A 13328-nucleotide genomic window follows, 5' to 3' on the forward strand; every position below is an offset into this window, starting at 1 on the left:
TTGGCTAAAATTCATTCATTACTCAGAACATGAAATGTAGGGAAAAGAAGCAAGTGGGGACCGCTTCCCTTGGTCATCAGTCATCCTACTGACTTTCTGTTCACTGGCTCTAACACCTGACACAATTCTTACTCTGCAATTGTGTTGACAATTACCCCTAGATACATATTCGCTTTCTATCTCCAGAGGTCTGAGTCTTCTGTACTACCAACTTCCTACAATTATTGAGCTATTTACTTACTCTTCAGCATGGTAAGAAGATCTTCATAAGAAAATGTGGAGAAAGAGCTAGACATGGAGGAACCTGAAGTTAGAAGAAATAAAATATTCAGAAACATGCTCAACATATAGAAATGAAAAGACTAGTAGGATTTTTTTTTCATAAAGCAAAAGAAGCAATTGGATGATAATGAAGAAGATCCATATGAAAGCATGGAGGAAAGACACCACAGGAGTTTCATGGTCTGGTCAGCTGATTAATATCCTGCCTTTGGTACCAAAAATGTCTGTTTTCTGAAAATGAATAATCAGTGGCATTGCAATATATCTCTCTTTGGAGCCCTCCTAACCACAACAGCAAAAGCTTTCTCTCTCCAATACTAGGACTCCATAGTAGAGTGTGGAAAGAATTTAGGCTGGAATCTTCTGGAAAATCTTTGTGTGATTTGTAATAAATCTGCAAGGGTTTCTGACTCCCTTTCTTTCTGACTTAAGAATAGCAAAGCAATAACACCCCTCTCTAGATTAAGGCAAAGAAAGAAGCGGAGAAAACTCAGAGTTAATTTTTGTGAAAGGTCTGTGAGCTTAGTTCTCATACTAAAAGCAAATTCTTGCTACTGTATGAGTCCTTAATTCAGCTAGGTGTATGTTTACCCTGAGCTGCCATTTTAAAATTAATTCCAGTTAGTGTACATTGAGAGTCTAGTGGAAAACAAATTAGATTCTAGAATCCTGAAGTCTACCTATCCCCGCCTTAGTGTACAAGTAACATATGCCTGCCTTTCAATACTGTAATGTCAATCACTAGCAATATGTTTATTAGAGCCACATTTGGCCCTGAATCCTTTGGCTGGATCACACTTACACATTTGGCTGCAACAGTCCAGTCAAAGATTTTCTCTGCAAGAGGAATTTAACCCACATTTTACTGAGGCTTCTCCTGTTTTCATTGTGGGAGGGGAAAGGTGCCCTGTGCACAGATTTTTTTTCTGGGGTATTTCTCTGCCATTCTGTATATTCTGTTAACCATCCACGATGTGGCACTGTGACAGCGTAACACATTTGCCACTTTTCCAGTTTATTGCCATTTAAATTTCAATAGCTGACATTCCTCCCCTAAAGAAACCGCTGCAGAAATGGCTGGAAAGCACCAGAGAAGCTCTGAAGCAATGCAGTTTCATGAAAAGGACTTGCAATCTTCTGTGACTAAAGAATCACAAATGCACAATAAATGCCTCATGCAGAGTTGCTCAACGTGAATTGAGTCTCAAAAGCAAAAGCACTGATGTACACAGTTAAACTATTTCAGATTGCAATTCCATGCACATATATTTGGGAGTCCCCACTAAATTTAGCGGCACTTATTTTCACACAGTCCTGCACAGGAATAGGGTGAACATCCCATTGATTCCAATGAGATTAAGTCCACAGTAACACAATTAGATATGTTCAATTTTATGAAGTATTTAATTTTGCCAAATTTTGTCACATGGAATAAGAAAGAAGAACTAAAGCAATCACTCATGGTGGGAAGCTGTTATCTGCATCAACAAATGCCTTCATATATTGACATTTCTTTTTAGAAACTTAGAATAGCTCGGAATACAGTAAAAGGCAGACAGAAGTCTAGGAATTCAGAGGAACATGGGATGGGATGGGATGGGATGGAATGGGATGGGATGCAGAGAGAAGAAAGTCCTAATGGAGCATAACCTCAAACCAAAGGACCAGAAATGTTTGCCTGGGTTAGAATATGATAACTAGAAAATGAAACAATTAAGACGAATGCAGTGTGGGCCACCTAGAGATGCTGTAGGTAGAGTAGGCAGCATATAAATATTTTAAATAAATAAATAAACAATAATCCCCATATGACTCTCTGCCATCTAAACAGGCCATTGTGCTGGGATAAAATCAGAGACAAGGGGAGATAGAGGGAACAAAAGGCCCTCCACACTAATGATGCCCAAGAAACACGCATATCTGCCACAAGTAGGAAAGAAGCAAACCACATTTTTATATATACTGTGACTGAAGAATTGGAGATGTAGTACTTGAAAACAGGATGCTTACTGGATATGTAGGCCATGACATGGCGAGCCAGTTCAGTGTAGTCCAAAGATTCACCACCAATGGAGATTCCTGGAGGCCCTGGAGGGCCAGGTGGGCCTTGTGGTCCAATCAGATAACGCCCAATGGAGTCACCTAATGATGGAGAAGGAAGATGTTATTTGGAATTGCATATATATTACTGGGTACAAGGAAATACAGAAAGCTATGGAAAGAAAGGGCTGGTGAAAACCTGGCAAAGGAGCTGCGGCTTTCAAACAGAAACTTGAAAGCAGTCGCCTTCCTCATTCCAGACATTCCTAGGCCTAGATCAGGGACTCCTTATTTACCTTGGTTCTGAATCAGCTCGGCTGTCGCTTGATATGTGTGAAACAAACTAAGAGCTAATCTACATGAATGGAGTAATAATTTAAATGGCAATATTTGGTATTATATTATCTCAGACTACAGATCAGCCTCATATATTTTTGAATATTCCTCCTTGTCATAAAAACAAACCAACCAACCCCTGGCTGCATGGAGACAATGTGCAAGTCAGACAGAGAGGTTTAAGAGGGACTCGTCCTGCTATACTACTTCACTACATCCAGGAAGTTTTTTGATTGGGAGACCATTCCAAAATATGGGCTCCATTCCCCCTACAATCTGAAATGATAAGCCAGAATTCTGCCACCCAGTCTAGCACCTCATTCTGCATAATAAGTTAATCTGATCTCAGATGATCAAAGGGTAAATGAGTTCCAGAATGATCTAAATCTTCCCTGATATCTCAGAGGCACTTGAACTGAATGCTGACAGGAGTTGTCCATGACAGTATAACGGAAGCAGAGAGCATGCCTTCTTCTGAAAATCAGCTCTTGTGTTTACTTACTCTGCAGGTACTCAGCTATGTACTGCTGCATCTCTTGCATTGAGCCAATTCCTAGGCCTGGAGGTCCAGGAGGGCCTGGGGGACCTGGAGGACCCGGAGAACTTCTTGATCCAGCTGCACAGGTAAAAAAGTCAAGTTACTTTGTTTACTGCAGGAGAAAGACATAAACTGTTAAGGCAAGAATCCATCAACCTAAGCATGCGCTATTGACATTAAGAGTGTAGAACATACTAGAAAGCAACCATGCGTTTCATTTTGCCTTGGCACACTAATGACAAGAGACTTGCAAGAATGAGGAGCATCTTCCACCCCTCCATGTTCTTGCCAATTTCCTCCAGCAGGCAAGTCCCGGGATGGTTTTTATTATTTTCCCCAGCCGGGCTCTGTGACCTGCGAAGGTCTGGCTGTGAAGAAACCTGGCTGAGGCAGGAGGGCACCGGCAGGTAGGAAGCTGTTTGGTGTGCATGTGTGCTCATGTGTGTGCATGCAGTCACCCCCTTCCTGCCCTCCTGTTTCCTGAAAAAGCCTTTCTTCGGCCTCTGAAATTTCATTAACTGGCACTTTGAGGAAATAGAATTGCCTGCACACAGGCTGAGGTTAGAGAATCCAAAGGAACATCTCTTCCTGTAAGGACCTGTCTGGCTCATCTTCAGAGGCTCATCTCTGGGAGCCCCTGCTAAATATAGTTAGGTGGGGGCCTACAGAAGCAATGTCTTCTCCACTCTGGCATCTTGCCTATGGAATGACTTCCTGAATGTCTTTTCAGCACCAGGCACAGATATTTATTTTATCACAGGCATCTTAGATGTATAGATTTTGGGTTTAAAATGTGTTTTGCTGTATGAATAAATGAATGCTGTGCAGTTGTATCCTTAAAGTGTTCCTTATTTTACACTCACACTCAGATTCTTAAGAAAACCCCAACTTCTTCTAGCATGATAGAAGATGTTTTTGACATGTCTCAGAATCTTTCCCCTTACCCATGAGATCCTCTGACAATTTTGTGCAGAAGCTACATACACACAAACCGAAAGGCAGCACAGCACCAAATGCCTTGGGCATTTTCTTTAAAAATATCAAAGGGGAGGGATTCTGAAGGAAGCCAAAATGTACAACACAGCATATGTATCCCTACAGTTGCAGTCAGGGCTTTAGCTAATACATCTTCCAGCCACGTTGCTCATAGTGGCAAGTGTAGTTTCAGGCTCTCAGCTGTATCTGCCCATCTTCAGTCACACTGTGCAAGCACTGAAGATAATACCCAACAATGGATTCAACATCCCAAGAATCTTGGGTTTTAGCAAAGAAAGCAAGTTTCTAGTCCCTGTGCAAGCAAAGTTATCTTTGAAAATATGCAGGCAATAAGTGGTGAAATGTCAGTAGCAAGAAAGACTGACCAAAATAGGAGTCAGTGCTCTGCATAGGCCTTTGTCTCCCCTTGTAATCAGCAGAAATACAATATACTATGGAGACACAGCAAAATTAGCCATTTGCTCAGGAAGCAGAATTCACCGCTAAAGGACACACATGGCCTTACTTGATCTTCGGGCACAAGTTTTTGTACAATTCTGAACAAAGGATGTATCAGTGATATATATTCCCACAGAACAGCAAATGTTATATATTAATCTATCTATCTACTGTCTAATGGCTATTTTGCTGTCTACTCTGTTAATCACTTTGAATGCGAGGCAGTTGTGGAAAAAGACGAGGACTAACCAGAGGCAACAGGTGGGGGATGCCACTTTTCTGCTCTGAATTGTGGTGCACGTGCCTTTGCAGTGGGAGCTGAACGCCTTAAGGGTGCAAAGCAGTGTGTGTTTAGAGAGAAAAACCCTGCAGCTCCCAGCGTTTTCCAGCTGTGCTGACTGGGGAGCCCTGAGAGGTGCAGGATGCTTCTCTGTCTGAACTTACCTAGGATTGCACCCTAATTTATTTGCTCTTGAAGGAGGCAAATGATGTATCGGTATTCTGTAGCACTAGGTTTGTTCTGTTCGTTGACATTACTCATACACAGACGCGTGTGGTCTTTATGCAAAAGAAGAGGGAGACTCTTACCTCCTCCTGGGATGCCAGGGGCGCCTGGAACACCTGCATCACCTGAAATAAGTCAGAGGGAACTGTGTTTGAGGGACTAATGTGGCAGGTCAGAAATCATCCCTCTTCTACCCCTATTTGGGGTAGGGTACATGATGAAAGCCCAGGCTGCAGGTTCGTACAATCTAATCTGCCCTGTTGGAAAGATATGCGAAGGGGAGCCAAGGTGTTTTCTCAAAGGGATGCTGCAGAGGTCACTTTAAAAATAAAAGTGCATCCCGGCTTCAGATGGGAATGAATGGGCATCAGTGGAGTGGCAGATTTCATCACTGCAAGCCAGGACAGGAGCTGCTCACAAACCTTTGTCTCCTTTGGGTCCAGGTGGCCCAGGAAGCCCAGGTGGCCCTTGGACGGCAACTCCGGAACCTGCTAACAGAGACAGCGCAGGAATCAGGGGCACTGAAGAGGAATTGGGGTCAGGTTCTCAAACAGAGAATTGTGAAGTAGATTGCGAAGATTGCTACAATCTACACCCAGAATATTTTATGTATAGTAACTGATATAAAAAGTGAATGCTACAGATACAATCTGGAAGTATATATACCATGCAGAGTCCTGCACAAGCGATTCACAATTGGCGTAATTTCCCTGTTAAATATACACTGGTGCCTGCTCAGCCAGTTTTGCAAGTGTGTCATGTTTGAGCCTGATATATTTGTTTCTATGGGAGTAAGTGCCATTCCACTCAATAGGACTTATTGCTGAATGTAAGAGAGAGAGAGAGAGAGAGAGAGAGAGAGAGAGAGAGAGTAGGCCCAAAGTAAGATGAGAAATACATTCACACTTACCTTGTATAGAAGATCCTGGGAGACCTGGCTGGCCTGGTTCACCTGTAAGAAAGGTGACAATTCACACAATCTGACCACCACCATGTATCAATATCTCCTGATCTATACAATGGAATTTATTTATTTATTAAAAGCTTTTCTATTGCATCCCCTACAAACATCTTGGGATGGCTTACATTAAATAAGTATAATAAAACAAACCCCACAGCATACTAAAACCCCAGTTAAAACCAATTAAACAATAAAACAGCAGGAAAATAAAATGGGTTTTACGTGATGCTGAAAACAATATAATGGGAATAGAAGAGTAAGTATTACCTGTGAATCCTCGTGGGCCCGGCAAGCCTGCAATTTAAAAAAAAAAAATCTGTTAGCTTGCTGGGAATACTCAGGGACCCAAACACTCTGGCCAGATACATGTGCTAGAACCAACTACACTGCTGAAGGTGTGCTAGATCAGTTATTATTTCCATTCTTTTTTATCAATGGAGAAGCTAAGGAAGCAGATGTGTTGGGGCCGGAGTACCAGAATGCCTCATCTTGCATGCAGTCATGCACCATGATTCTAGATGCTTAATCAGCAACATGCATCTACTGATTGATAGATATCCCACTTTTTTTTCTTATAACAAACTCAAAGGGGCTTTCATCATTGTCCCCCTTGTGCTCTCAATCTTATCTTCACAACAACTACAACCCTGTGAGATAGGCTGGGTTGAGTCTGCTGGCCCAAAGTCATGCCATTGGCCCCATGGATGAGCAGGGACTAGAACCCAGGTTGCCTGAGTCCCAGTCCCATCCTCTTATCCACTGCACCCCACTGGCTCTTCTGTGTTTGGAAAGGAAGAATCACTGCAGATTCAGTGGGATCCGTTGGTTTTGGACATGTACATTCACAGCTACTCCTGCCAAATTGTGTGGCAATACATTTACCCTAGATCTGGCTCTGCCAGCCAAACTGACCCTCTTGTTTGAGTTGGGAGTCTGCAAGTGCTTCTAAAGAAGAATTTCACTGTGCCATTGGCCTGCCTCATTCATGGAATTTTACAGGGGATTGGTACTGAGGACATCATCTTCAACACATAACCCTCCCATGTTTTCCCACCACTCCATGCACCATCATAATCTTTTTCTTTCAACTACGGAAAATGAAGAAAAGTTGGAATAGCTGCACAATGCCTTCTGATTTTCTCACTAAGGGTCCTTCATCTGGAATACCCCTGTCCTCTTGCTGCTGAGGAGACAGTGGCTATAGCTGCCTCTGGAAAAGATACTCTGCAAAATATCAGAGAGATTATATTTCTCTCTGTAGCAGTTTAGCAATTCCCAAAATTAAGCATTCAGGTTAAAGTAGGGCCACAAAAAGGCCATTGAAAAAGAAAACCCTGAGAATCTGTGTTTGTCACTTCCTGGAGAACAGATAACTATATACTTAGACTCACAGTGCCTGCTCCCCTGCTGTGACATTGCTCAGAGTGAAAAACTGGCGATGTAAAAAACAGTGCTTCTTGAGAAGTGACAAACCTCATTTGTTTAATCACCTTTGCGTGGGTTTTTACATTTACTACATTCTCCTCTTTTGTGGCTTCCCACTGGTTCCTTATCCCCACAAACTACTGATCAGATCTGTGCATGCATATGTCCAGCTGCTCCCTGATGGGTCACTGGGCCCAAAGGGCAGGATTCCAAGCCACTCACCTTGATCTCCCTTTGGACCTGGAGGACCAGGTGGACCTGGTGGACCAGCAAAGAAAGTCTCTGCATTGGGGGAAAGGGCAAAGCAACATCAGAGATTGGCATCCATATCAGGGCAGAGTCCTGGTTTTGCTTCACTGGCCAGGATTCCCTTGCCAATATTCAGTACACCTTGGCTTTGCCCAAGCCTTCACTTCAGCTGTTCTACCAACATCTGCCCACAGTGAGCATCTGAGCTTACAAGCAAAATTGAAATACCTACCTGATGTGGGTACAAAGGATCCGGGTCTTCCTGGTGGGCCTGGGGGACCAGGTAGGCCTTCGCCTAAGTGAGAGAAAGATCGGCATGCATTAGTGCTGATTGATAAAGAAGCATCCAAGATGCCTTTGCGGGAGGAGTGATACATCGATGACCATCTATGTTACAGCACAAGAAAAGTTTGACTGCACAGACTTTTGACCTGTTCTCTTCCACGTTTATACTATCCTTCCATCTTTATTCATGACTTTCTTGTTAAGTGCCATTGCATCTACATTAGAGACCACTTGAGGGATACTCTAGTTTCAGATATGTGGACTGACTGGGCATGGAGGTGGTGGATACATGGTCAGTGAGGGCATTCTTGTGATGCTCACCAGCTTTGTGAATCAGTGCTGGCTTGATACATAGCAAGAGACTGCCTATTTTTCCTCCAGAAGGAGTCCATTCTGCATAGACCAAAAGTTTCACAAACAGACCCTTATTTATACATTTCAGAACTCTTCTGTTCATCAGGCTGAGGAAAAGGGACATTGCCTTGTTCTGCCATTTTGGTTATGGTATGTACCCATCTCTTGATGTGGGGTGAATCTTCCACCTCAGCCAATGGAGCAGGGAGAGTGGCAAACTGCTTGCTCCCTCAACACAGCCAAGAGGACCAGCCGCTACTGTGAGTTGCCTGCCTGCCCTCATTGGCACGATGCTCCCCACTCCATTCCATGTTCCTCTTGCTCTGCGGATCCTCTCAGCAGGTGGACAAACTCTCCAATGAGCAGCATCAGCTGGAAAAGCCAGACACCCCTTCCCGCAATGCCTGGCTCAGAGGAAGGACCCCTTGAGCAAGACATTTCAGCCTTGCCCAGAGGAGCCACACTGGCTGCTTTTCCAGCTGACTTGGCTGTTCAGAAAGTGGCACAGAATGGGAAACGTGGGGCCAAAGGGCTGAGTGACCTGGGCCAGACTGAATGAGACCAGACCAGGTCAGACCAAGAGGAAAAGAGAAGTGGTGAGCATACAGGTGTGGAGGAGGAAAGCAGGAAGATGGTGCGGAGGGAAAGGAAGGGAGAGGGAGCTGTGCAGGAGGGGAGGAGATGGACCCCACAAGAGGGCGGATGAGGAAGTGGATGGGGGGGGGGTGGCAGGTGTGAGAGAGGCTGAAGGAAGAGATGGGCACAGTGCAGGGGATGGCAGCAGTGCCTGTGCCACACTATCCCAGGCAGTGGAAGAGCTTACACCGGCTATGGATTATCAAACTTGTCAGCCGTTCTTGAAGCTATGGGAATTAAATCTGTGCATTAATATGCTGCTTCTGCAAAACAATCAAGCAGTTTAGGCAAATCCCCAAAGAGAAGCTCTTAATTTATGCAAAAGTGCTTTTACCTGGTGGGCCACGGGGTCCTGGTGGGCCCTGAACAGAAGCACCTGAATTATGGAAAGAAAAGTCTCATTTTGGACTCTGATATAAACATAAGCAACAAGCTGATGCTCCCACCTAGCTGTCTGCTCCCTCCATACCTTCCCACTTTTGAAAACAGGGGAGAGAGATTTACGTCCTTCACACAACCAAGGGCATTTGGTAGCAGTGGGGAAAGAGCTGCCTTCTTCCGGCTGTGGCCCGTGAGTTAGTCGTGTGTGCAGCGTGTGGCTTGGGCAGCAAATGGGTTAGGAAGCAGCACATGTAGGAATAACCTGCAAGTACCACGTGACAAAGCAGCTCTGTGAACACATCCCTTCACTTTGGCCCTTGACCTCAAAGGTCTCTGCCACATGGGCACCATCATCCCCAGTCACACTCACAGTGCCTGACCAAGTATTAAATGTAAATTGCCTAGGTTTCAAAACCTTTATGTTCATTAAGACACATTCTTAAAAACATATTCAATACATGCTTTGTTTTTTTATCCTGTTCTTAATTGTCTTGGAACATGGTTTTTGCAAAGCTCATCTTGTATATCAGTTAAATTATACATTTATCTTTTTTTTTTTCTTGTAAAGATAAGTTATTACAAGGACATTTGGTATAATAGCAGCTCAGGGCTTACAGAGTTAATATTTATTATCTCTTGCTAATAAACATGATTTCACAATACTCAGTGATTTAAAAATATCTTCACTTGAGATTAAGCTTCAAAATGTTAGAAAAGATTAAAAAGCAGTGGGCGCTGGATTAATTTCCAGTAATAACAAGTAAGCCGGTGATTATTTTTGAGGTTCAATATTAGAAGAAGTGAGGAGTATGGAAATTTTTCCTATAGCTGCATGTATGAGTCCTATCTAGCTCCCTTCCATTTTTTCACTTTATACAATTTGGTACTTCCTTGCAGAATATACTCTGGTGCATATACCTGGTGGACCTGGGGGTCCTGGAGGTCCTGGCCTTCCTTGCATATTTGGCATAGCTACACAAAAAATACAAAATGCAAATACACTTTTTAAGTTTACAAGCAATAATTGAGGTATGCATATATTTCAGAGATGGAAACAGGACATTTTCCAAAGAGAAGATTTTATGGGTTAAAGGAGAGAACTTCCACCCACAGGTTAATAGAGACAGGGGATCAGGGGTCCCCATCCAGCCCTATTTTATACCACTAGACTAGAAATAGGAGAATAAAATAAAATAGAATAATGATTCTTTCAAAATATAAAGATGTGTTATGAGAGACTTAATCAGTCCATATATATATTCAATGGAATATACTTTAGATAAAAAGGGAAATGGCCTTGACAGACTGAAGCTTCAACAGCTTAAGATTTTGTCACAGTTGGCTGGGTATGGCTGGATCTTCAAAAAGAGTTGAAACATGCACTATTCAAGACCAAAATTTGTTCAGGGATCTGTTTGGTTCTCAGTAGCTGATGATCATTAAAAGGGAGGTGGAGGAGAGAGAAAATCTGAGTTTCAATTTTTATAGTGTTCTAGGAGTCAGATTTAACCTCCTGAAAGCACCCTCTCTTTGGAACTTAGTATACAAGTTGGCATCACAAACAGAAGCGTACAAGAGAAGGTCATCTTACCTTCAACAGCAGCACTGTTTGGTCTGACAGTTTCCACAATGGTAGTTTCACCTGGGGGACCTCTCTCACCCCGAGGACCTACATCGGAAAGTAGAAAATTATTTAATTAGAAAAGGAATGCACCACTTGGGTAGAAAATCAGTGTGCCAGGGTCTAATTTTGACTGAGTTCATGCATTCTTTTTGTTCCCAATAATCTTGAGGGGACCTGAACTGCTCTTCACCTATGCTTCATACAAGTTATTTATGATTTTGAGGAATCGGAGAGGAAGACATGTTAGTGATTCCTTAAATCTCTGGTCAATGCATGTGGAAATGCTGGATGTATAAAACAAGGGAATAGATTTGCCAACAAAAGCGACCTGCCCTCATGATTAGCACTGTGGCCTCTTGCCATGCTGCATGGAAACGTATCCCTTCTATGAAAGAGCACAATGGGTGATGATGTTCACTCATGTGTATAAACATATATTAAGGCATGTGCATGCACCAGCAGACACATCTGCTATCATCACATGAAAATGAACAGGTGAGTTTTTGTGCTCTTTATGTCAGACAGTTGCCAGATGTGATACAGCCAGTTGCCAGATGTGATACAGCCCTTCTGCCATGGTCAGACAATAAGTTTCCCAATTTGTACAATTTAGCTTGGACCTGAAAGTGCTGGAGGCAGCACTGTGGGCCAAAATTCTCTGGGAGGTTCATAACAGTTAACACTATAAATCCAACTTAAAACACATTATGAAAGTTTAAAGCTTGACAGGGGCTCATGGAGAAGGACTGAGGACAGCCTTGGGCTCTAGGCAGTTAAACATGGGGCAAGATGTTCTTTCAGGTAATCTGACTCCAAGCCAGGCTTTGAATGTTAATACCGGGATTTGGAATCAGGTTTGGACATGGGCTGGCAGCCAGTGCAGATGGAAAATATGTTCACATTGGCCATTTCCCGTTAGTAATCTCACTACCCTATTCTGGACCAATTGAAGTTTGGCACAATACCCACATGCTTTGCAAGTTGTGGATTTGCAAGTTGGAGAGAGAGAGAATGAGATAAGCCATGGGGGTCATGATGGAACCCAGAAAACAACCAAAGGCCCTCTGCTTTTTACTGAAGCCCTGATAGGACATACCTTTCCCCACCAGCCAACTGAAGCTACTCCTCTTGACCCCAGAACAGTCCTGGGCACTTAACACACCAGGAGCAAACCACAGCACATACAAAATCTGTGGTATAACAGATCTGAAGAAATCTAGAATATATTGGCAGAAATCATAGAGACTTGCGGCCTGGGATGAGCGTCATGTAACACACCAGCAAGTGAGGCTGTACAATGTCTATAAAATGCTGAGTGCAGGTTGCCCCAGAAGAAAGGGCCTGCAAGAACATGAGAAATATGAAGCACAGAGCATGAAACAGCATAAGGGAGAAGATATGTGGGCACAGAAAGGAAGGAAACAGGTGCTGGGCTTACACTGAACACATTACCTTGAGATCCAGGAAGACCAGCTGGGCCAACAGGACCTAAATTGGGAGAATAAAATAAAATTGGATCACCTTTCTCAATAGATGAACCGACTGCCTCCCACCTCAAAAGAAGAGCTGCAAACATCTGATAATGTACTTGTGAGAAAGGCTGAATAACATTTCTTCAGATTTTGATAGCTACTGGCAGGGCTTATAACCCTCCGGACAGCTGGATTGCAGACAATGGATGTTTGCTGTCTTCCATGTCCTTAATATCTTTGTACCGTGTACTTAAACATCCCTTGCTTCTGGAATACATTGTCTTGAGCCTAATACATCTTAATGAGACTAGAACAAGGAAGACAGTAAAATGTCTTCTGGCTGATGGACAGTATATAAATTTAAAAATAAGATAAGATAGGATAGGATAGGATAAAGGGAAGGGAAGGGAAGGGAAGGGAAGGGAAGGGTGTGAGATGCTAAATTTAGAAAGAAACTGTGAACCAGTGTGCTCCTTAAATCTTCTGTAAAGAGGGATGTTAGGTTTCCTCCTTCAGCAGTTGGTGAATGCACGTGAGGACTGCTTCACACAGACATTATACATGGTTAGACATTGTCAGCTATGAAAATTGGATGTCTGCTTTGCTGCAATTCCATGGGTTGTATCCAGTGCTAGTCTAACTTACATCCAATTTATTCCAATGGGTTTACTTTAGGTTTTAAGTAACATAAAACCTCCATGTGTTTTGCAGCTACAGCACAAAATTGGAATCCAACTATGTATCATTCAAAGCAAAACTGACCTGTGGGATGCTCGCCCATGTGTGTAGAGGGTTGTGATAGTGCT

General features: G+C 43.1%; 1 protein-coding gene across 1 annotated transcript in view; it reads right to left on the minus strand.

Annotated features, from left to right (window-relative positions):
• Nucleotides 1-13328, minus strand: part of COL17A1 (collagen type XVII alpha 1 chain) — a 65378-nt gene that overhangs the window by 12641 nt on the left and 39409 nt on the right. The window contains exons 35-47 of the mRNA XM_044450299.1: nt 12503-12538; nt 11018-11095; nt 10345-10398; nt 9380-9421; nt 8003-8059; nt 7744-7803; nt 6364-6390; nt 6046-6087; nt 5558-5623; nt 5213-5251; nt 3161-3274; nt 2293-2424; nt 242-304 (exon numbers count right to left, since the gene is read on the minus strand). Coding sequence (XP_044306234.1) covers nt 242-304; nt 2293-2424; nt 3161-3274; nt 5213-5251; nt 5558-5623; nt 6046-6087; nt 6364-6390; nt 7744-7803; nt 8003-8059; nt 9380-9421; nt 10345-10398; nt 11018-11095; nt 12503-12538 — 810 coding nt within the window. The remainder of the gene's footprint in view (nt 1-241; nt 305-2292; nt 2425-3160; nt 3275-5212; nt 5252-5557; nt 5624-6045; nt 6088-6363; nt 6391-7743; nt 7804-8002; nt 8060-9379; nt 9422-10344; nt 10399-11017; nt 11096-12502; nt 12539-13328) is intronic.

This window comes from Varanus komodoensis, unplaced genomic scaffold (genome assembly GCF_004798865.1).
Source record: "Varanus komodoensis strain SLA01 unplaced genomic scaffold, ASM479886v1 scaffold1, whole genome shotgun sequence".
NCBI lineage: Eukaryota > Metazoa > Chordata > Lepidosauria > Squamata > Varanidae > Varanus > Varanus komodoensis.